The sequence below is a fragment of the Theropithecus gelada genome, chromosome 2 (assembly GCF_003255815.1).
Source record: "Theropithecus gelada isolate Dixy chromosome 2, Tgel_1.0, whole genome shotgun sequence".
Taxonomy (NCBI): domain Eukaryota; kingdom Metazoa; phylum Chordata; class Mammalia; order Primates; family Cercopithecidae; genus Theropithecus; species Theropithecus gelada.
Window position 1 is genome coordinate 8014316 of NC_037669.1, and position 25233 is coordinate 8039548.

The 25233-nt window shown below is 38.8% G+C and overlaps 1 protein-coding gene across 2 annotated transcripts; it reads left to right on the forward strand.

Moving 5' to 3' along the window:
• Positions 1–3369: 3369 nt before the first annotated feature.
• Positions 3370–18974, forward strand: LOC112619242 (LIM and SH3 domain protein 1). Of its 2 annotated transcripts, none has more exons than XM_025377238.1 (2): positions 3370–3380; positions 17748–18974. In XM_025377238.1, exon 2 carries the CDS (start codon positions 17840–17842, stop codon positions 18623–18625), a length of 786 nt encoding a protein of 261 aa, XP_025233023.1. In that variant the 5' UTR covers positions 3370–3380; positions 17748–17839; the 3' UTR covers positions 18626–18974. The 2 variants fall into 2 exon arrangements, with proteins under 2 accessions (XP_025233023.1, XP_025233024.1); XM_025377239.1 differs by lacking the exon at positions 3370–3380 and having other exon boundaries at positions 17752–18018; positions 18089–18974.
• The last annotated feature ends 6259 nt before the right edge of the window (positions 18975–25233 follow it).

Here is a 25233-nt window from a genome sequence, read left to right on the forward strand (position 1 = left end):
AGCCCTCAAATCTTCAAGCAAAATTAATGATTAATATAATTTTGGAACATAAGGTTTTAAAGATAAAATATTTGTTAAGAAATAACTCCTTGTATGAGACTTCCCAATAAAGAATTGAAAGTATAAAGCCTGACCTTAAAACTATTTTCTATCATCAAGGTCTATGTAACTAATTCTTCTTCCAGAAATAAAACAGGGAACAGCCAACTAAAAATCAATTCACCACATCTGAAGCTGCCAGATTCAGAACAAGCAAGAGCAGACATAATATGATTATGAAGACTCAGAGCATTCAGGACACACAACTGAATCCCACGTAAATTGCCAGCCAAAGGGAGATGTTGCTGGATGCCCTGCTATCAGGGATTTAGAACGATCAAGCTTTTCGATCTGTGTTTCCAAGGTGAAGTAGATATCATGTTCAAAAATTAGGCTGTTATGGTCACAAATTCTGCCAAAACTTTAGCTCATTACCTCTAAACAAGTGTTCAATAATTGCAACATTAGTATTGTTGAGTATTTAGCGTATTAAAGCATTTGCCACTCTTGTGAAGATTTTACTGACAAAAGACCTATTTGAAATAATCTCTATTTTATTGTAGATAAAAGTGAGACATGAAAGGAAATGCTTTTTATCACACGATGCCACGTATTAGCGTCAGAAAGTACCTGAATGATTAATTTAATACTATTTGTGGTGGCGTATAATAATAAACCTAAAAAAATCAAGACAAGAGAATTGACAGAGTTTTTCTTTGATTTATGGATGTCTAAACATAAAGTTTTACGTGTATAGATATGAAATCACATTTAGAGTGCATACGCACATACATACACAATTATTACATATCTACTCAGAAATACTTTATTGTAGAAAAATATTCTATTAAATCAGGAAAATGAGCATTATTATTTACACATGGATAACATAGCTAACATGCATTTCCATATCTATACAGCAGGTATAAGGTGGAGCATAAGTTTTTAAGAATTCAACGTCTCCACAACAAAGACAACATAAGGAGCAAAACAGGACCATTGACCCAGTAGCCTCATATCCAATGCCAACAGGACAGAAAACTTTCCTTATACCAGACACCATCACCTCTTTATGGAGTTGAATACTGAACTGGTTGAATAATTGTCCAAAATGATATTTTTGAATAATGAAAGTGAATTGGGTATTAGGTGGCAATTTTTTCAGGCATACAAATGGTGGCTGAAATTTATTAATATACTATTAAAATAGAACATTATTTTCCTGTTGATATTTAATTATTTTCATCACCTGTATTCCTGTACATATATATGTGTATATTCATTTTAATAGGCAATGCTACCTTTAAACATTAAAAAAGCCACATTTTTGCTGGTTTTTTAAAAAATATTTTGAAATCTTTATTTATTTTATTTTATTATTATACTTTAAGTTCTAGGGTACATGTGCATAACGTGCAGGTCTGTTACATATGGATACTTGTGCCATGTTGGTGTGCTGCACCCATCAACTCGTCAGCACCCAACAACTCGTCATTTACATCAGGTATAACTCCCAATGCAATACCTCTCCCCTCCCCCCTCCCCATGATAGGCCCCGGTGTGTGATGTCCCCCTTCCCGAGTCCAAGTGATCTCGTTGTTCAGTTCCCACCTAGGAGTGAGAACATGCGGTGTTTGGTTTTCTATTCTTGCCATAGTTTGCTGAGAATGATGGTTTCCAGCTGCATCCATGTCCCTACAAAGGACACGAACTCATCCTTTTTTATGGCTGCATAGTATTCCATGGTGTATATGTGCCACATTTTCTTAATCCAGTCTGTCACTGATGGACATTTGGGTTGATTCCAAGTCTTTGCTATTGTGAATAGTGCCGCAATGAACATACGTGTGCATATGTCTTTATAGCAGCATGATTTATAATCCTTTGGGTATATACCCAGTAATGGGATGGCGGGGTCATATGGTACCTCTAGTTCTAGATCCTTGAGGAATCACCATACTGTTTTCCATAATGGTTGAACTAGTTTACAATCCCACCAACAGTGTAAAAGTGTTCCTATTTTTCCACATCTTCTCCAGCACCTGTTGTTTCCTGATTTTTTAATGATTGCCATTCTAACTGGTGTGAGATGGTATCTCATTGTGGTTTTGATTTGCATTTCTCTGATGGCCAGTGATGATGAACATTTTTTCATGTGTCTGTTGGATGTATGAACGTCTTCTTTCGAGAAATGTCTGTTCATATCCTTTGCCCACTTTTTGATGGGGTTGTTTGTTTTTTTCTTGTAAATTTGTTTGAGTTCTTTGCAGGTTCTTAGCCCTTTGTCAGATGAGTAGATTGCAAAAATTTTCTCCCATTCTGTAGGTTGCCTGTTCACTCTGATGGTAGTTTCTTTTGCTGTGCAGAAGCTCTTTAGTTTAATTAGATCCCATTTGTCAATTTTGTTTTGGTTGCCATTGCTTTTGGTGTTTTAGACATGAAGTCCTTGCCCATGCCTATGCCCTGAATGGTATTACCTAGGTTTTCTTCTAGGGTTTTTATGGTATTAGGTCTAACATTTAAGTCTCTAATCCATCTTGAATTAATTTTCATATAAGGAGTAAGGAAAGGATTGAGTTTCACCTTTCTACTTATGGAAATAGCCACATTTTTATCCCAAAGAAGAATTTGCCATGTCAGTGTACAGCTTCATCTTTGTCTCATGTTTTCTGTGCTACATAGATAGAAAGGTTGTATCTGTCTCTGTTTTTTAGAAGAAAAAAAAAACAATTTTTTTTTCCATGATTGGGTTCAATGAGAAAAATGCCCATTGGTTTTGCAGATATCACTAAACACTGTGGCACTCCCTGCAAATCACTCTTATATATCTTCCTCGAGGTAACCACCTGGCATTGTGCTATTAAGTCACTTAAAGTCACTGTGAAACAGGATATAATTTCACTCACAGTATTTCCAAACCATGGAATAATAAAATATGTTAATAATAGGGCTGTTCTGTGTCACCATTCATGATTTCTTAACTTTCATGTTGGTATTAGCAAAAGGTACAATTACCTCTGGAAAAGTATCATCTTGATTTATCACTACCTCATCTTCAAAATGACAGTATTGTGATTTGGAAGAATCTCCTAACTAGCAGGGAAGAAAGTGGACCATCATAATCCATGACATTGAAAAATTCTCATTTTTGTTTTTGGAGTCAAAATTATTGGTTGCTTTGCTTTTGAATTTTCGGTTATGAATCCCTTGCTAGATGAATAGTTTGCAAATATTTTTTCCTCGTCTGTGAGTCGTCTCTTCAGTTTGTTGATTATTTTCTTTGGTGTACAGAAGCTTTTAGATTAATATTATCCCATCTATTTTTTCTTTTGTTGCCTGTGGTTCTGAGGTTTTATCAAAAACAGAAACAAAAACAAAGCAAACAAACAAAAATCACTTTGCATAGACCAATGTCCTATAGTATTTTCCAATGTTTTTATTTTCTAGTAGTTTCATAATATTAGGTCCTACATTTAAGTCTTTACTCTATTTTGAGTTGATTTTTGTGTATGATGAAAAGTAGGGAGATCTGATTTCATTCTTTTGCATATAGATATCCAGTGTTAACAGTACCGTTTATTAAAGAGACTGCTTTTTCTCCACCATATATTCTTGGTGACTTTGTTGAAAATGAGTTGACTGGAAGTACATGGATCTTTTTTGGGGTTCTCTACCCTGTTTTACTAGTCTATTGTCTGTTTTCAAGCCAGTACCATGCAGTTTTAGATACTATAACTTTGTAGTATAATTTGAAATCAGAATAGTGTGATGCCCCTACGTTTGCTGGTTTTACTTAGGATTGCTTAGCTCTTAGGGTGTTTTCTGATTTTAGATATATTTTAGGACTTTTTTTTTTCTATTTCTGTGAAGAGTTTCATTGGATTTTAATAGATAGTGCATCGAATCTGTAGAGAGCTTTGGGTAGTACCAATGTTTAAACAATATTAATTTTTCCAATTAATGAGAATGCAGTAGTTTTTCATTTTTTTTCTCTTAGATTTTTTTCATCAGTGTTTTACAATTTTTTAATATACAGATCATTTATTTCTTTGGTTAAATTTATTTCTATGTATTTTTGTAGCTATTATAAATTAAATTGATTTTTTTATTTCTTCTTCGGATAGATCACTGTTAATGTATAAAAATGCTACTGAATTTCGTATGTTAATTTTGTACTTTGCAATGTTAGGAAGTTCATTTATTATAAGTTTCTGGTGGAGTCCTTAGGTATTTTTAAATATAAGATGAAGTTATCTGTAAACATAATTTGAATTCTTCCCTTTGATTTTGGATTTTCTTAAATTTTTTCTTTTGCCTAATTTGTCTGGACAGAAATTTCAACACTATGTTGAAAGAAAGTTGTGAAATTGGACATGTATGTCTCACTCCAGATCTTAGTGGAAAAGTTTTCAATATTTTCCATTCAGTAGAATATTAGCTGTGAGATTGTTGTATATGGCCTTTATCATGTTGAGGTGCACCATTTCTATACCAAGTTCGTTGGGAGTTTTTATTTTAAAGAAATGTTGATTTTTATCAAATGCTGTTTTAGCATCTATTAAAGTAATTCTATATTTTTTGTTTTTAACTCTGTGAATGTGATATATTATGTTCATTGATTTGCATATGTTGAAGTATCCTTGCATCCCTTAGATGGATCCCACTTGATCACAGTGAATGATCTTTTGAATGCATTGTTGAAATTGGTTTGCTAGTATTTTGTTGAGTTCTTTCACAACTGTGTTTGTTTATTGTTGTTGTGCCTTTATCCTGATTTGGTATCAGGGTAATGATTGATTCACAGAATGAATTTGGAAGTATTTCCACCCCTTCAATTTTTTGAAATAGTTTGAATATAACTGACGTTAGGTGTTCTTTAAATGTTTGTTAAAATTCATTAGTGAATCAATCAGATCCTAAACTTTTCTTTGATATAAAATTTTTCTTCGTTTTTCAGTCCTGTTACTTGTTATTGGTATTTTCAGGTCTTCTATTTCTTTATTGTTCAATCTTTATAGGTTGTTTGTGTTCAGGAATGTATTCATATCTTCTAGATTTTCAAAATGGTTGACATACAATTGATCATAATAAAATGTAACAATCTTTTGTATTTGTGTGTTAATTATAACGTGTGCTTTTTCATCTCCGATTTTTTATGAGTCTTTTCTTCTTAGTCTAGCTAAAGATATGCCAATTTTTAATTTTTTCATAAACCCTCTTTTTGTTTTATCATTCTTATCATTTATTTAATCTTAATTGTATTTACTTATGCTCTAATATTCATAATTTATTTCTATATATTAATTTGGGGTTTGGTTTGTCCTTGCATTTCTAGTTTCTTGAGGTGCAATGTTAGGCTGTTTCTTTGGAGGCTTTCTTTTTCTCTTTTGATGTAGCATATAATCCTATAACTTTTTTAGTACTTCTTTTTCTATATCCCATAAGTTCTACTATGTTGTGTTTTCATTTTCATGTTTCAATAATTTTTTAAATTTCCTTCTTAATTTAGTCATTGATCCATTGGTTGTTCAGAAGCATACTGTTTAATTTTCATGCATTTCTACAGTTTCATGTTTCTTTTGTTATTAATTTCTAGTTTTATTCTAATATATTCAGAAAAGAATATTTGATATACTTTTGATTTTTTTTAATTTGTTGAGACTTATTTTGTGTCTGACATACGGTCTATCCCAGGGTTTCCCACCCCCAGTTGGTACTGGTACCTGAGACTGGTGCTAGTCCGTGGTCTGTTAGGAACTGGGTCGCACAACAGGAGGTGAGCGATTGGTGAGTGAGCGAATCTTTATCTGTATTTACAGCTGCTCCCCATTGCTCACATTACTGCCTAAGCTGTGTCTCCTGTCGGATCAGAGGCAGTATTAGATTCTCATAGGAGCACAAGCCCTATTGTGAAATGTGCATGCAAAGAATCTATCTTGAGTGCTCCTTGTGAGAATCTAATGTCTGATGATCTATCACTGTCTTCCGCCAATCCCACATGAGACCATCTAGTTGAAGAAAAACAAGCTTAGAGCTCCAATTGATTGTACATTGTGGTGAGTCGTATAATCATTTAATTACATATTAAAATATAATAATAATATAAATAAAGTGCACAATAAACGTAATGCACTTGAATCATCCTGAAACCATCTCACCCCCAACTCCTGGGTCTGTGGAAAAATTGTCTTCCACACAACCAGTCCCTGGTGTCAAAACGTTTGGGGACAGCTGCTCTATCCTAGAGTATGTTCCATGTGCTAATGTTAATAAAATATTAGATAAATATCTGTTAGGTCTATTTGTTCTAGGGTATAGTTTAACTCCAGTGATTGTCAATTTTCTGCCTGCATTAGCTATCCATTGCTGAAAGTACAGTGTTGAAGTCACACACGATTATTGTATTGAAATCTACCTCTTCCTTTATATCAACTGGCACCTGCTCATGGGAAGAAGGCTGCTTCGCGTGTCTTATTGGCTCAGATGGGTATGCATCATCTAGCAGGGCCCTGGACAAGCAGGGTAGTTTCCTGACTTCAGTAGGAGAGTTCATAGATAAGACTGGCTCCTATTAGTATATGTTATGGGATGGAGGCTGGTGTGTCTGTCGCATTTACTCCGACGGGCATGTGTTTCCCAGCAGGTCTCTGCACAGACAGGATAGTTTCTCAACTACAGCAGGGAGACTGGATCTGAGACTGAGTCTCCTCAGGATCTGCTGTGGGAAAAAGGCTGGAGAGCCTAGTGTTTACTCAGAGGGCTGTACATCACACAGCACGTTCCTGCAGAGGTAGGAGAGTTCCCTGACTGCAGTGAAAGGGGCAGGTTTTGAGATAGAGCCTCCTCAGAATTTGCTGTGGGATGGTGGCTGAAGAGCTTGATCTTTTTGGTTCAGAGTGGCACCTGTCTCCCCAGAGATTGCTGCACAGATGAGATAGTTCCCTGACTGCTGAAGCAGGAGGGGCTGGAGCTGAGACAGAGCCTTCCCACGATCTATTGTGGGCTATGGGTTGGAGGCTGGATAGTTCATCCCATTGGCTCAGACAGACAGACAGACATCTCCCAATAGGTCTCTGCACAAATGGGATAGTTCCCCAACTGCGGTGGTAGAGGATGGAGCTGAGTCTAGCCCCTGCAGGATCTGCAGGATCTGCTGTGGGGCTGAGGCTGAAAAGCTCATCTCATTGGCCTGGACAGGTATGTGTCTCCTGTCAGTTTCCAGCAGAGATAAGATAGTTCCCTGACTGCAGCAAGAAGTGAGAGAGCCGAGACTGGGCTCCCTTGAGATCTGCTGTGAAATGGAGGTTGACAAATCGACCTGCGATGCCTAGACTTTGAGGCTGGGAGACGTGATAGTCTCCCTGTGGGTCCTTGTACAAACAGCAGCTCTGAGTTGAAACCTTAGCTGAGGAGGGCTGGAGTAGAACCACAGGGCAAGTTTCAGCCTCGTTGCTGAGGCCAATGTCGGCAGGCAGAGGAGCCTTTCCACCAAGACACTAGTGTGCACAATTAGTTTTGGACCCCTTAGCAGATGGTTTTGCTTGCCAACTCAAGGCCAAATGAGGCTATAGCCAAGCTGCTTGGGGAACTGGGCCATTTCTGGGCTTGAACTTGGAAGCAAGCCCAGTGGATTGCTCTGGGAGTGCAGACTAAACCCAGGAACAACGACCTCGGTGTTGTCTACTCTCAAAACAATAGTCCTAGGTCCTGGGCTATCTTCTATTCTACCATCTTGATGATGTCACTTTAGTGTTTAATTTTGATGAATAACATTTAGTAAATTTTTTAATGGATCATAATTTCAGCATCAGAATTATTTTTAATGTAAATGTGGATATGTTCTGTTTTATAACATTGTATTTGAAATCAATTAGACTTACTTAAATTGAAAATAAGTAAACAGCTACTTATAAGTACATTTTTGAACCTATTTGAGAATATTGCCTTGATATAAAGAATTGATGGAATTATCCTAATTATTTCTTAGTGTTTTGTCAGGATTATAGTAGAAAAATGAATGGTAGGGAAGCCTAACTGGTGTTTTGAATAAAAAACACGGTGCTGCACATTGCTGTGTCCTGCCAGTTTATGTCAAGTGTGGGAAAAATAAAGAACTCTTTATTTAAATATATGTTTATTCACTTATCAGTGTATTAAAATATTAATTAAGGGATTATTGTGTGAAGATAATATGCTAGCTGTTGATAATTAAACAAAAAACAAATCAGACTTGAAAAAGTGATAACATCTTTCTAGGAAAGGGCCACATATATTGAGAGAATAACAAAGATATTCAGATTGAGATTTTGAGCTAAAAAAATAATTTTTCTGCATAAGTATTACTTGACCTAAGACTTAATGAATAAGTAAGAGTTAGCCATTTATAGATTGGTGAAATGATAATGGGACAATAACTTCAGATACAGAAAGCATCATGTGTAATATTCTTCCTGGGAAAAAGCATAACACGTAGGCAATTGATGTGAGACCAGAAGGACTGAAGTACAGAGCAGGACAAAAGATGTAACATGTGAAGTGGAAGTAAAGGCAAACCAGATTGTGCAAAACCTGCTGGCCATCTAAACAATACTTAAACTATATGACAGAATATGGATGCTTGAAACTTTCTTGTGTCCAATCTTTCCAAGAAAGGTAGGTCCACTGTATGACATTCTTCTAGGAGAAAGAACACAGGACGCAAATTCAGGGCTAAATGTGTAATTAAGCTCTTTAACTTCTATCGTTAGTGGATGGTCACCCACAACGGCCACACTCATTACTGAACATGGAAATGCTATACTGGAACGTATGAAGGGACATCTGAGAGCAAAGTAGATGAAGCTGTACAGGGAATCAGATAGTTGATGGGCATAGCTGAGCCACAGATCCAGGGCCATGTAAGAACCACACATGCCTTTGAGCATTAACAATATGGGAACTATGTTGTTTCATGGTTCAGCCAGATTGATGAGTGGGATACATTTGCTAAGCTGAAAGTCAGTAAATTAGCTTTGAGTGGGATCACTTCTATTGAATTTTCTATATGAATTCAAAAACTACAAGGCCATGAGGAGATGATGGCTCTGAAACCAAGGAATCTGTTGACCTACTAATGCTTCCAAAACCTGACAACTGCCCATCCTTTCCTCACATAATGGCCTGGTCATGAGAGTAGTGAGTACAACAGTGGAGTGAGGGGATGGCATGAAGTAGGGCATTTTACCTTTTCCAAGTGTGATGTTGAGGATCAGTATATTATTTCATTCCAAACTTAATTTTTCACTTGCCAGGCATAGTAAATTAGTGTTTCCCTAATATCTTCTCTCCTCTACACAAAAAGTGGATATTTTAGAATAACTAAGAAAGCTTTATAAATGGGATATGTGGGAGTATATTCAAATAAATAGGCTGAAAGATCACAGGACCTTCAAAATAAATGTCTTAAAGGTGTAGGAGAAAGTGGAAAAAATGGAGTGTTAATTCTCTAAGAAGACAAGACAGGATGCAGTACAAAGCACATGTGAAAAAATTCGCCTCCAGTACAGAGAAAGACACTTTCTACTTCTTAAAAGACAGAAAGAAAAAAATAAAGACTGGGGCATATGGCTGTAGGTTTCTAGAGTTGCCGGTGGGGAGATGAAGGAGTTCCCATCTGATAGTTTCTATTTTTTACGATGAATTCCGTGGCAATATCATCAGGTGAACATGTGTGTTGTGGGAGTTAGAACGGCCTAAGATGTTTGAGAACAGAAAGAAAAATGTATACTGGCAAAGTCTTCAGGGAATACGAAGGAGGAGTCAGACAGGACTGAAGTCTCCCTAACCATTTTTCAAGAAATCGTCAGCATTAAAGCTATCTTTTGTAGGGGAGGTTCAAGTTATGGCTCGTGAGAGTACAAATTTATATAATGGGTTTAATCGTTCCAAAATAAAACATGGATATCAGATACAGCATAGTAGCCTGGGCCAGAAGAGAACGTTTGTAACGAGTCTCCACCAGGTACTGGCTGCACAATTTAGACACCTTATATAACCTCTAAGTTTAAAATTTTCAACGTAAAACTTTACAATAATAACAAATCTCATATACCTGATTTATTGAAGGACTTAGCATGTGTGAAGCACTTATTACAAAACCTGGCACATGTTTAGTCTTCATTGATGGTACTGATGAGGGTACTAGTAGAGACAGTTATTACTGTTTCAGACCCCCTTGATTGAGAGAGACACTAAGAGCAGAATATATCATAATCTGTTTCCCAGCTCACTTTTTTTTTTCAGGCAAATTTTTTCTACACCATCTGCTTACTTTCCTGCTCTCTACATATGCTCCTTCATTTCAACTTTGTCTGTTATACTCCAGCCTGGCTGAACTATTTACAGTATTCAAAAAAATGTCATGTCACCTTACACATATGCACATTTGCACAGTTTTCTTGCTGCCTGGAAACACAACCAGTTCAACTAGTACTCCCACCAAAACACACATATATGAACATCTCACTCCTCTTTTGCCAGTGGAGAACTTATCCTTTAAAATTCAACTCAGACACAGGTTAGGAGCTGAGCTGAATTTCACGAACACCGGTTTGTGGCCATTCCTCTGTCCCTTCCTCCAATGGAATCATATAATATTCTGTGTCATATCAATTGATGATGAGCTTCCTGGGAGAGAATGGGCAGCTTCTCTTTTACATTAAGTATCATACACAGATACTCACCCACAAAAAAGCTTCATACATAGTCATTCCATTTAAGGACAGCACCTCTGAAAGCAGAGACAAATCCACACACCCTCTAAACCAGATCTCAGAGACAGAACAGCCTGTACATGATCAATGTGGGAATAAAAGGGCTGGAGTTTTTCCAAGTTATTAAAATCCTACCAACTGCACTATCAACAGTAACAGTGGCAGCACAGAGATCCAAGGTGGTGCCAGGTTTGTTGAGAAGAAGAATCAATAGTTATGAAGGAGAATAAACTACACCACACAGGTGAAGTTAGTGAACAGGTGAAGGCAGGAAATAGTAAAGCTTTCCAAGAGAAAAAAAAAAAAAAAAAAAGCCTCAGATCCAGAAATTCTTAACATCCAAATAAAACGAACGATGAAACAATCCAAAGTTTCCTTTGGAAAGACAGTGATTAGAGCAGCCTCAGACTCTCCTTCCATGTTAGGAAATATCATAAGACGGGTACATAAAAAGCCAATGTGGCTTTTTGTGCTACTTTTTACTTTTGGGTAATTTTGCATGTTTGCAAATTCTGTTTTGTAACTAGCATTTTATCTGTGTTCTCTTTGGGATTTGAGAGGCTTTCTTTAGTGTATTCATTTACTTGTTTTGTGCTAGACTTAAGCCGCAAATGTTTGGGGTGTAGTTAACCTGAAGGTGGTTATTAGATTTTCCTTTACTTAGAAAAGAATGTTGCCTAAGACAACTCTATACATTTGTCCATTTTAACAAACGCACTATCACTTTAATGATTCAATGCAATGTGTTTCTTTTGTGCAAAATATGGATTTGCAGAGAAAAAGAGAGAGACAAATTAAGTAGACAAAAAGTTTTTTCTCATCTTCTACTGTATTTTATAGCAAAAATACAGTAAGGATATGACAGTTTGGACATTGTTTGATGTATGGATAAAGAAGTCCATATTACTATAAACACTGTTTTAAGACTTGGTACCTGATAAACAAGTTACTTTTCATTGTGGATACATAGTATAGTCAACCTCACCTTTTCAATTTGTTTAATATGTCTTCTGTATGTAGTTTTCTGTGTGCTTTTTACTCTTTTAAGAAGACTTGCCAACAATATTCTCTCATCTTTAATATCAAGTAGAACTTCACTGACTTAAAGTTGCTTGGAAGAACAAGAGTACATTGCAGACACACATTGTTGAACTGGTTCCTAGATAAAATTTGTGTTGCTCGATGTCAATTCTTCCAGGATGCCAGATGGCATTTTGACTTACCCTTTCTTACATCAGTGGTATTGCAGAACTGCCTGTCAGTAGGGAAAGGCATGGGCAAGATTCTCTTTCAAAGGGAAGGACTGGTATCAGATCTCAGATACCATTAAGAGGAGGAAATAGTAATATTTTAAATAATCATTATTTAAAAAATTAATTGCACATGAGCTAAAGTAAACTAGTTTTCTCTTCCAAGAGAATCACAAAATAATTTATTTCCAGCTCCTTTTGAACGCTGTGATAGTGAAGATATTCAAGGGCCATTCAAAACATTAAACCTCTTTGCATATCGTTTAAAATATTCTCATGTACCAAGAATAATTGTGTCTAATTGTTCAAAGAAAATAATGTTTTCTAAAACTTGCTGTCTATATTGGTTGATAAGTCATGATAAATTATTAAAAATAATTTCACTTTTTTTATCAAATATTGCTTAATCCACTAGGCATGTATTGTCTTATAGTCCAGAATCTGTGTAGATTATTAATCAAACTGAAATAATTTCTATAGGAGAAATGTCTGACCTAACTGTAAATGTCAAATAAATATGTTGGAGCGAAAATTATTTGATAAATTTCAGACAACATTTTCTTTTCTCGATAGGTGAAAAAACAATAGTTTGTGTTTACAAACACACATGTGTGTTTGATGGTCAGTTTTTTCACATAATGCTGGTGAATTTAAGTTACGAGGAATATCTTAGGAAGAGAGGTACTAGCACTTAATATCTACTGTCTTACAGTTCCTCTTATCACTTTAACCCTCAGAATAAAGTGCTCTTTAGGCCTTCTCAATTTTATAGATGAGGAAGCTGAAATTTGAAGACAATAAGAGACTTGCTTAAGGTCACATAAATATTAGATTGGTGCAAGGGACTGCAATAACCACAATTACTTTTGCACCAATGTAATTTTATTGCCAGAATGTCAGTCGAGGTTTAAGTTCAGAAACTATTCTAAGAAATCTCACATCAAAGGCTTCTATGACACCGTTCTTAATTTTACTCATAGGTTTAGCTCTAATTTCTATAGTACAAACTATCTGTTTTCTTTATAAATTTCCGGTTCAGATGATATCTTGTTTTCCAGGGCAATGCCTTGATTTTATGTGCTAGAATATGTAAGCTGGTTAACGGTGCAGAAGCCTGATGTTATATAGGCCTGATATCAATTAGAAGCAAAGATAAATAAGATCAAGTTGATATTCATTTGGCGGACAGGCATATTTGAATCTTGTCTTGAGTCCTGTACAGAAATCTGATTTTAAAGACACATGATAGAATAGATTTGTGTGGTGCAACATTTATGTAAATAAGTATTTTAATATTATGCTTTTTGCCATTCTACCTAATTGATTTCAAATGGGTTTCTTGTTGATTACCTTTTTATAGGTTTCTAAGAATATATTCCCCCAGGTAAGTAAAATTTATTTTACATGATCAAGTTTACCTTTTAACTTAAAACTTTTCAATTTGGAGTTGCGTTACACATCATAGGACAACTTGTAGAGAAGGTAAAAGATATTTAGGTGGAGGTTTCCGCTGTGGCTTCCCCGGTCAAAGGATGGTTCGTTAGCATACAAGAATGAGAGAAAGAACAGTAATCTGTGACTATGTCCCAATCTTATATGTTTAGACTAGGGCATTGCCTGACTTCCCTAGGTGATGAATTTCATGCATTAATAAATCTTTCTGCTTTTCTCAGACCCAACTTCTCTCTTTTTAATTATCCAGTGTTCCAAACAATTTTTTCTATTGGAATGATAGTTCCTGATTACATTAGTCTTCTTTCAGACCCCCACCTTCAACTTTTAAGTGATGTTATTCAAACCTATGACGTAAGCTTTTTTTTGTTTACTGAAGATATTTTCTTAGTGATTTTTCAGAAACATATGCCTATCATTCATGGACTCAATTGTGATAGCCATATTCTGTAAGCTCTCACTTTATCTCCTTTAACTTCTATGAAAGTCTTCTTTTTTTAAAGTGTAGAACTGAGAGTAAAACGGTTCATTTTTATGAGTGCTCCTTTAAAATATGACAAATAATGACATAGATCATTAGCATATGACTTCCTCATAGAATTATTTTTGTTAGTAATCTGACTGCCCTTTGAAAATTGCCAAGCCATTGTCTTAAAAAATGATAGAAGGTTGTTATTTATATAGCAAAAGAAAGTGCTGGAAAAATTCTCTTTAAATTTAAGAGAAAACAATAATTATTTTAAACATGGACTCCCTGAGTAGTTCCAAACACTAGAATAGTTGCAATAAATTGGTGAAGTCATGTCTTCTTATATAAATTAGATGCATTGTAAAGTAAATGTCTTCATTTTTGTGTAAATGGGAAATATAATTTGAAGAAGTTTTAAAAACATTTTTATGTAGGACACTATATTCAGGCAGCACCAAATTATTTGAATGTTTCATATTTCATGTTTAGGTATGGTGTGTTTGGTATGTGTGTGGGATCATTTATCCTATGTGGCAGTGGAACTTTTGATGCCTATCTCAATCATATGTTAGTCTTCAGTCAGAAAAAAAGGCTCCATGTCTATGTGGCTTAAAACAATTAAAGTTTATTTTCACTCATACTACATGTCTATAGTTGTTGGCTGGTAGCTTTCTTCCGAATGTCTTCTTTCTGGGACACTGTCTGGCAGATCTCATAGCAATACTCCTCAATGTTTAATGTGCATATAAATAACTCGTTAAAATTCATATATTGCTTCACCTCTGTGGAGGTGCCTGAAATACTGGATGACATCTGGGCCTACAACAAAAACAGATTTGGAAAATATGAGCGATTGCTGAAAACCTCCAACTTCTAAGAACCCTTGAATTTCTGCCATAGTGAACTTAATTTCAGATTAATCCCCTCTCATACCTTTCCCACTATTTCAATAATAAAAGAAACAGTCCCCCAGTGCACCAGTCACCTTTTCCCCTCAGCAACTAATACACTATTCAACAATGAAAGTTTCCCTTACAACAGAAAAATTCGATTATGGCTATACATAGTTGTATCTACACGTCAGCCTGCAAGTTACTCAATTTAAACACACTGGCTTTCTCTGCATTTGAATACGTGGTCTCATCTACTACTCATATTGACGTCAGCTCACTGCTCACACATGTTAATCATCCAATCCCCTTGAACTGTCAACCTCCTTCTGACTTTTTTTTTTTTTCACCAAACAAGACCTGATATTTGTTAAGACGCAGTTTCCAGGCTGGGCGAGGTGGCTCACTCCTGTATTACCAGCACTTTGGGAGGCCAAGGCGGACAGATCACGAGGTCAGGAGATTGAGACCATCTTGGCTAACATGGTGAAACCCCATCTCTACGAAAAATACAAAAAAATTAGCCAGGCATGGGGGCACACACCTGTAGTCCCAGCTACTCAGGAGACTGAGGCAGGAGAATCACTTGAACCCAGGAGACGAGGTTGCAGTGAGCTGAGATCGCACCACTGCACTACAACCTGGGTGACAGAGCAAGACTCCGAAAAAAAAAAAATGCAGTTTCCACATATACCCAATAATGAAAAACCACAGGCAATGGTAACTCTATCTGGAACATTGTTCTGGTCTTAATTACCCACATAAATGTAAGAAAGAACATAACATTTGTATCTTGTGATTTCCTTGTACTTCTCAGTACTACCAAATCCACAAAACACATGAAGGGCAATAGATTATATAAGAGTATGGACAAAAGACCTTCATGAATTGGCTAAAATAGTGTAAGGCATACATCATATGAAATAGTTGTGAGCACAAGGAAAATCAAATAAAAAATGTACATTTGGGTGGAAGTAGTGGCTCACACCTGTAATCCTAGAACTTTGGGAGCTTGAGGAGGGCAGATCACCTGAGATCAGGGGGTTGAGACCAGCTGGACAACATGGTGAAACCCCGTTTCTACTAAAAATACAAAACTTAGCCAGGCGTGGTGGTGTGTGTCTATAATCTCACCGACATGGGAGGCTGAGGCAGAAGAATAATTTGAACTTAGGAGACAGAAGTTGCAGTGAGCTGAGATCATGCCACCGTACTTCAGCCTGGTTGACAGAGCGAGACTCTGTCTCAAAAAAAGAAAGAAAAAAAATATGTCCACTATCTCTGTGAATCACATGCATCTGCCGCTTGCCTGAAAACTGAACATAGAATCTGATATCAATTAGCATTACAGGTCATCCAGCTATCTAAATTTCCAAACCCTGTGCATGTATTTCTCTTTCTCCATTCCCTACGCTAATGAGATAAGGCATGTTTGCATAATATTGTAAACATCATGGATAGCTTGTAATAGGAAACAGTTTGTACATTGTAAGATAATTAATTGGAGAAGATGACAATTAGGACTAGGGTCAAATCCAGAATTTGGTTTCAAGGGATTGATAGTTATAGGAAGCATATAACCTAAGAAATGTGCCCTAATAGCCTGTGTTATCTGAAAAGATTAAAATACTCCTTGAGTGACAAACACATTCTGCATATTTTACTACTTAATAAAATGGTTTCTTGGCCCTATTTTTGATTTCTCTTTTTCCTGTAATCCTGATCAGTATATCACATCCTCTGAGTGAGCTCCTCAGTCTTCACTGGGGTATCGGTATGGGTAGCTGTGGAGCCAGAAAACCATGTGTGTGACGTCATTATGGTGACAATATGTCCCTTATCATTTCATTTTGTGGGGAAGTTATTATACTCAGCCTCAGCAAGAAGCAATAAGTGCTCTAGCGTCAATTGATAATGCAGGTTCAGATCTTGGGAGAAAGGTCAGAACAGAGTTTATAAAATTTGGAGTCATTCCCATAAAGATGGTAGTTAAAAAGACATAACAGAGCAAATAAAGTGTAGACAGCAAAGGGTCATGGAGGGACATCTTGGATAACACCTGAATTAGTGGAGTAAAGGAGAAATACAGTTCAGCAGTAGAGACACTAGGGAAAAAAAATGAGTAAAGAATAGAAAAATTGCATTAATGGAATCAGAAAATTGAATTCGTAATGTAGCCATCAATCATGATGAATGATACAGAGAATTCGAGATAAGGTAACTGTATATCTTATTTATTTTGAATTCTGATTTCTAATAAGAAAAGTTCAGTTACTATGCAAGCTCTGCAATTGGACAACCTGGATTCAATCCCATGTTCTGCCACTTGCTAGCTCTGTTGTGCCCTTGGGTGATAGTTTCTAAGTTTCTTTTAAATTCTTACCTGTATGTAGGTAAAATTAAATAATCTATGTGAAGGCTTTAGGTGTTATCTGGCATAAAAAGCCTTCAATAAATATTAGTTTAAAAATAATGACATGATTATATTTGTAAGAGCAGCTGTGAAGAATGGTCCAGTTTGCAAGAGAGTTGAATTTAGGTGTAGTTATGTACACTACTGTGTGCTACAGTGAGTGGACTCTACTTATCTAACTGAAGTGGGAGAGCGGTACATCTATCACCTTCAATGAGTTGACAGTTTGTGCCTAAGTATATTTTTTGTTACCAGTTTTTAGAATAAGGCTCCCTTGAACACATTTTTAGTAGATTGAAAGGGAAAAGTAAAAAATATATATATTTATTTATAAAGACAAAAGTGATACATGATAAGATGAATCAGAACCTCAGTGCGAATGTTAGCTTTGGTGAGTGAGACTAATAGATATTCATCTGAACCCAGAGTGTGGGGGAGGAATAAAGAAACAGGTATATTGACATTAGAAAATTGAGTGGTTAGTAGTTGCAGCCGCGGCCGCCTCCCGCCAGCTCGCCTTGGGGAAGAGGACGCGCTAGAGCTCCGACGTCCCCGCCCCAGCCTTTCTCGGAACCATGAACCCCAACTGTGCCCGGTGCGGCAAGATCGTGTATCCCACGGAGAAGGTGAACTGTCTGGATAAGTTCTGGCATAAAGCATGCTTCCATTGCGAGACTTGCAAGATGACACTGAACATGAAGAACTACAAGGGCTACGAGAAGAAGCCCTACTGCAACGCACACTACCCCAAGCAGTCCTTCACCATGGTGGCTGACACCCCGGAAAACCTTCGCCTCAAGCAACAGAGTGAGCTCCAGAGTCAGGTGCGCTACAAGGAGGAGTTTGAGAAGAACAAGGGCAAAGGCTTCAGCGTGGTGGCAGACACGCCCGAGCTCCAGAGAATCAAGAAGACCCAGGACCAGATCAGTAACATAAAATACCATGAGGAGTTTGAGAAGAGCCGCATGGGCCCTAGCGGGGGCGAGGGCATGGAGCCAGAGCGCCGGGATTCCCAGGAAAGCAGCAGCTACCGGCGGCCCCCGGAGCAGCAGCAGCCTCACCACATCCCGACCAGTGCCCCGGTTTACCAGCAGCCCCAGCAGCAGCCGGTGGCCCAGTCCTATGGTGGCTACAAGGAGCCGGCAGCCCCAGTCTCCATACAGCGCAGCGCCCCAGGTGGTGGCGGGAAGCGGTACCGCGCGGTGTATGACTACAGCGCCGCCGACGAGGACGAGGTCTCCTTCCAGGACGGTGACACCATCATCAACGTGCAGCAGATCGACGACGGCTGGATGTACGGGACGGTGGAGCGCACCGGCGACACGGGGATGCTGCCGGCCAACTACGTGGAGGCCATCTGAACCTGCAGCGCCCCCATCTGTCTTCAGCACATTCCACGGCATCGCATCCGTCCTGGGCGTGACCCATCCATTCTTCAGTGTCTCTGTTTTTTAAAACCTGCAACAGCTTGTGATTCTCACCCCTCTTCCAGCTTCTTTTGCCAACTGAAGCCTTCTTCTGCCACTTCCGCGGGCTCCCTCCTCTGGCAGGCTTCCCCCTTGACCGACTTCCTGGTTTTCTCTCTGGATGGAACGGGCGTGGGCCTCTCTGGGGGAGGGTGAGGCCCGTGGGGCAGGGCTGGAATGGAAGACCTACCTGTTGGCCTGTGGGCCTCGCCTGCCCCTCTGTTCTCTTCCCTCACGTCCTCCTGCCCAGCTCCTCGCATACCCACACATTCCAGGGCTGGGGTGAGCCTGAGACTCCCAGGACCCCAGGGCAGGGGCTCCCTACATTCTCCAAAGTGGGATCCACTTCTCGGTTCCTGGGATGGCGACGGGCGCTCTGCCGTTGTGTAGGGACCAGTGGGATGGGCTCTACTTCTCTTTCTCAGAGAGGGGGCTCTGCCCACCTGGGGTCTCTCTCCCTACCTCCCTCCTCAGGGGCAACAACAGGAGAACGGGGTTCCTGCTGCGGGGTGCATTCATCCCCTCCCCACGCGTTCCTTCGCACACTGTGATTTTGCCCTCCTGCCCACGCATACCCGCAGCGGGCAAAGAGCTCCCCAGGAAGCACCGCTTGTGTCAGGTTCTTGCCTTTCTTAATTTTAGGGACGGCTACCGGAAGGAGGGGAACAAGGAGTTCTCTCCTGCAGCCCCTTTCCCCACGCCCACCCCGAGTCTCCAGGGACCCTTGCCTGCCTCCTAGGCTGGAAGCCATGGTCCCGAAGTATTGGGCAAGGGTGCCTCAGGGCCTTTTGGTCTTCAGCCTCCCTCAGCCCCCAGGATCTGGGTTAGGTGGCTGCTCCTCCCTGCTCCTCATGGGAAGATGTCTCAGAGCCTTCCGTGGCCTCCCCTCCCCAGCCCGGTGCCAAGTGGACTTGGAGCTGCACAAAGCCAGCAAGGACCACTAAACCTCCAAGACCTGGTGTGCGGAGGCAGGAGCATGTATGTCTGCAGGTGTCTGACATGCAAGTGTGTGAGTGTGAATGTGAGAGATGGGGCAGGGGGTGTCTGTAGGTGTCTCTGGGCCTATGTGTGGGTGGGGTGATGTGAGGGTACGAAGAGCCGTCTTCCCCCGAGAGTTTCCTCAGAAGCCACAGTGAGAGGGGAGGGCTCCTGGGGGAGAGAAGTTCCTTATGTGTTTTTGGAATGAAGTTCCTCCTTCTCCCCATCTCTGAGTGGAGGAAGCCCACCAAACTGCACTTTGCAGCATGCAGGGTGGAAGGTAAGAGGTTAGTGTGGAGTTGGTGGGGCTGCCACAGGGTCTGCAGCCTGCTGGGGCTAAGGGGTAGAGGAAGGCTCTGTCACTCCAGGCATATTTTTCCCCATCTCTGTCTAGGGCTGCAGAATAGGGTGGCAGAAGTGTCACCCTGTGGGTGTCTCACTCTGGGGGCTCTTTCCCTAGACCTCCCCATCACTTACATAAAGCTCCCTTGAAGCAAGAAAGAGGGTCCCAGGGCTGCAAAACTGGAAGCACAGCCTCCGGGATGGGGAGGGAAAGATGGTGCCATATCCGGTTCCTGCTTTCTGCTCGCAGGTGGCTGTGACAACCCTGGCCTCACTTGATTTCATCTCTGGTTTTCTTGCCACCCTCTGGGAGTCCCCATCCCATTTTCACCCTGAGCCCAACCAGGCCCCCCGCCGTTGGCCTCTTGTCCCTTTGCACACTTGTACCCCCAGGTGAGGGGCAGGACCTGAAGGTGTTGGCCTGTTCAACAATCAGTCATCATGGGTGTTTTTGTCAACTGCTTGTTAATTTATTTGGGGATATTTACCCCAAATGAGAGGTTGAGGAAAAGACTGTGGGTGGGGAGGCCCTGCCTGACCCATCCCTTTTCCTCTCTGGCCCCAGCCTAGGTGGAGGCAAGTGGAATATCTTATATTGGGCGATGTGGGGGCTTGGGGAGGCAGAGAATCTCGGGAGTCTTGGGTGGCGCTGGTGCATTCTGTTTCCTCTTGATCTCAAAGCACAATGTGGATTTGGGGACCAAAGGTTAGGGACACATCCCCTTAGAGGACCTGAGTTTGGGAGAGTGGTGAGTGGAGGGGGGGAGCAGCAAGAAGCAGCCTGTTGCCACTCAGCTTAATTTTCCTTCCCAGATAAGGCAAGCCAGTTATGGAATCTTGCTGGAGGCCCTCCCTCTACTCTTCCTGTCCTAAAAATACACACCCCCAGAAAGAGGAGGGACTGTCACACTGGTGCTGAGTGACCCGGAGGCTGCTGGGCGTCTGTGTTCCTTACCAGAACCATTACATCCCTAGAAGAGCACAGAGCCCTGAGGGGCTGGGCTGTGCTGGGCTGAGCCCCCGGTCTTCTCTACAGTTCACAGAGGTCTTTCAGCTCATTTAATCCTAGGAAAGAGGCATCAAAGCTAGAATGCGAATATAACTTTTGTGGACCAATACTAAAAATAACAAGAAGCCCAGTGGTGAGCCAAGTGTGTTCTCCCAACACTGCCTCCTGTTTTCTCCCTCTCATGTCCCTCCAGGGAAAATGACTTTATTGCTTAATTTCTGCCTTTCCCCCCTCACACATGCACTTTTGGGCCTTTTTTTTTTTTATAGCTGGAAAAAACAAAATACCACCCTACAAACCTGTATTTAAAACAGAAACAGGAATGACCACGTGAAATTTGCCTCTGTCCAAACATTTCATCCGTGTGTGTGTGTATGTGTGTGCGTGTGTGAAGCCGCCCACTCATCTTTTTATATGGGGTTGTTGTCTCATTTCAGTCTGTTTTGGTCCCCTCCCTCGTGGGCTTGTGCTCGGGATCAAATCTTTCTGGCCTGTTATGATTCTGAACATTTGACTTGAACCACAAGTGAATCTTTCTCCTGGTGACTCAAATAAAAGTATAATTTTTACCTGCGAAAAAAAAAAAAAAAAGAAAATTGAGTGGTTTTTTTTTTTTTTCAAATATTCTCAGTCTGAAAACATAGTAAGAAATGTCAGTTATAGAGAGTAAGACTAGCAGAGATGAGGTTTCACACTGAGAAATCAGAAAGAGTTTGGGATAACACCAAATATAATATAGATAGTGTCATTTAATAATGACTAAAAGACAACTTCCAGAATTTGGAAGATAACATAGGGAGGGTAAATATCTATGATATGCCTTCATCTAAATCACAGGACTTGGATGTAATTTTGCAAGCATTACACAGTAAACAAAAATAAAGTTAATAACAGAAAAAATTAAAATTGAGAATGATCAATCTCAGAGTACTATAAAAATATATTGAAGGAATGATCTTGAAACAAGAAGACTACTAACATAGCCATCTTATATGAAAGAGCTCAGCTTGCAAGGCAATGGGAGTAAAAATGGAGGCAAGAGGGATGAAATGAATGCCAGACACATATTCTTCCGGTTGAATGTAGTCATGTAGCTCACATTTCTAAAACCTATTATAACAAGAATATAACTATCTGATATTTTCTACTTGCCAAAAAAATAATTATATCATAAAGTATGCCATGTATTTGAAACAGTTAATTTTCAAGTCAAATGAAAATATTATGGCTAAACTTTCTTCAACCAAGCAACTGACTCTGCAGTATGAGAAACCACAGATTTACTACACTGAAGATACAATTAATTAACATGTTTTGAGGCAATGGAATCAGAAGTTCGGCTTATTTAATGAAGACCATAGTCTATTATGTTTTCACAACCAAGCTAACTCAACTGTTAACTTTCTTCAAATACAAAGCATATTTATAAAGATTCCTAAATAAAAAATTTCCAGAAGGCTCTTGAGTGTGTGTTTGCAAAATTCTCATGAAGTGACTCCTTCCTTTGAGTGTTCGTTTTGTTTCGTTTTGTTTTGTTTTGAAGTTTGGGGGTAGTCCTTGGAATCAAACTTACAGTACCAGTATAGTCATTTAAACTTTGTTCTAAAAATGAATGAAATGCAAATCCTGTTTGTGGAAGAAAACCATGTTTTTTTGTGTGGAGTTTGTTGTTGTTGTTGTTGTTGTTTGTTTTTTACGTAGAGGAAAAAGCAGCAGAAAATTCTTCCCCAGAGAAAAACATTCCTTGTTGATTTATGTCTGCAACAGGAGAATAACATAACAGATGTATACTGCCTGGAATAAAGTGTATTCAGCACATAAATTTAAATCACATACAACTTATGTTTTATGGTACAGTTGTGAATTGTGCTCTTTTTTTCTATATGTAATTAGAAAGTAGAACAGATGTGAAGGTTAATTTTAATTTAGTGCGTCCATTACAAAGAAATATATACACTGCCTAGGGAAAGGAGGAATTTTGTTTCTTGTATAAATGTTCAGCTCTAGTTAGATGTAAGAGAAGAGAAGTGGACTTTAGGACTCACTATTTGGAAACATGCATAATAAGATGAGTCACAAATATTGTAATAGTAATTTAGGAAGCATACTTTGTATTATGTGGTAGACAGGGAAGTTGGAGTTTTCCGCTTAGAGATTTAGAGAGGTAAAGTCCTCGTTAAAGTAATACATTATTTCAGAAGATATTTCTACTTTGGTCTGGTTTATTGTGTGCACCTGCTCTTCGGAAAACATCTTTCCCCTCCTCAATCCCAATAATAGGATTAGAAGGTACAGCAAGCTCTCAGACAGGCTTTCTCTCCTTCCAACTGTGTATATTTTGGCTAGGGCTATTGCCAAGTGTCTGCTGCCTTGTAGGTTGGCAATGTCTTTGATACTAGAAAAAGTAGCTAAAATAAATCAAGCCATGGTAAAAGGGCCCTAGAGCAGACTGTGGCAATAATTGTCAACTTTATATTTGCATCTCACAGGATAAAATAGGCCTCTGTGTTTTTCCTACCATTAATTTAATTCATACACACCAAATTTTATGTTTTCAATTTGCATTGGGAGACAAAAATAGGATTGATGATGCTCTGCCAGTTTTACCCTAAGGTATAGAGTAATACTCTGCACTAGATGAGGAAATGGCCAACTAAAAATATTTTGCACAAGATCATTTTGCCTTCAGCTTTTTGAAAGTGGGATTTAGGAAAACTCTGTCTTAAGTGCCAAATTCTAGCTGCACATGCCATGTTTGAACTTTGGATCTACTTTCCATGCGAAAGAAGCTTTAATTTCAGAAAGAAAATTTCTTTAAAAACCTCTTTATATTCCGAAAACCAGAAGCCAAGAGTAGAAAAGCATTTGCTTCACAGCATTTTCTAAGAAAACAAGTATTTGGCATTAATTGACAATGATAAAGGAAAGAAAAGTTGTAAAATTATTCCAATCATTGTCAAAATATACAATGCATTTTTGGAGTTCAATGTATCTTAACACTGAAGATCTATAATAAGACCCATAAACAGAATTGTGCATAAAATACATAAAGAAAAGTAAAATATTAAATCCATGGTGATAAATTGTTCCTAAAATACCTGAACCAGACCGCCAAGATGAAGGTAAAACTTGTCATTTGTGACATGCTTTTTGATGCCATTGACAAAAGATATTTTCAAAGACATCAGTTATTGTTTAAACACATAAAATGTAAAATAGCACTTCATTTCCTCATGTTTTTTATGTATAATAGGGATAGTAATACCAATTTTACCTTACTATTGTTAGAGTTCAATAAAATATTGTATCAAATAAGAACAACAAGGTCACTCTTAGAGAGGGTAGCTATTCAAGATTGAACCCTTGAATGGCTTGAACTACATAGCTCCCCTTTGAATACTGACATTTATTTTGTTTCAAATTCAGGCCTCAGCAACAGCAACTACTATTATTTGTAATGAATCATCTAGATCAATAAATCTACAAATGTTTAAACTTGTTATCCGAGGTTCACCTTTAACTTTGTCCTCAAGTTCTATCTCACTGCCTAGTGTTTCCAAAGACAAGAAATATTGTCCAATCTCTGCTTCCATCAGCAATGTGAATCACAGCTTTTATTATTATTTGTTCTAAACTCTTGGGCCTAAATAACCTTCACGCTTACATTTGTTCTTTGATCTTCAATTACCAGAGTGTATATTATATGGAGATAGAATTAGATAAGTACAGGTGCAGTTTCTTATTTAAAGCTCTGTGGGATTTTTCTTTAGTGAAACCATAGAAAATGGTAATAGTTCCAAATAGACGTTATTTGCTAACCTACAAGAGAACAAAGTAAGTTTTAGCAGCAGGTGATGGTCACAGTATTCCAAGGAGGACCACATGAGCTATGGATGAAGGATTGAGCCTGGATAATCTTGCCTTTGTGATGCTGCCCAATTCTGTAAATGACTTTCTCACTTCATTCAACCCCCTCCATCCAGTCATTGGCCAGCCTATTCTATTTAAATTACCCTGTCTCAGCTTCTGGTCTAATCAGAATGGTAGTCAGCACTGCTCAACTCATTGTTCCTGCAGTGCTGAGCTCCACGGGAGCCAAAACATAATGTACCGACATAATAGATGACTGAATTGGAAATAAAAATAAGCTATTTGTTTGAAATTTACCTCCCAT

What these genes read in the sequence shown, in the direction of transcription:
- LOC112619242 (XM_025377238.1), top strand. Translation starts at nt 17,840, where the DNA reads ATGAACCCCAACTGTGCCCGGTGCGGCAAGATCGTGTATCCCACGGAG.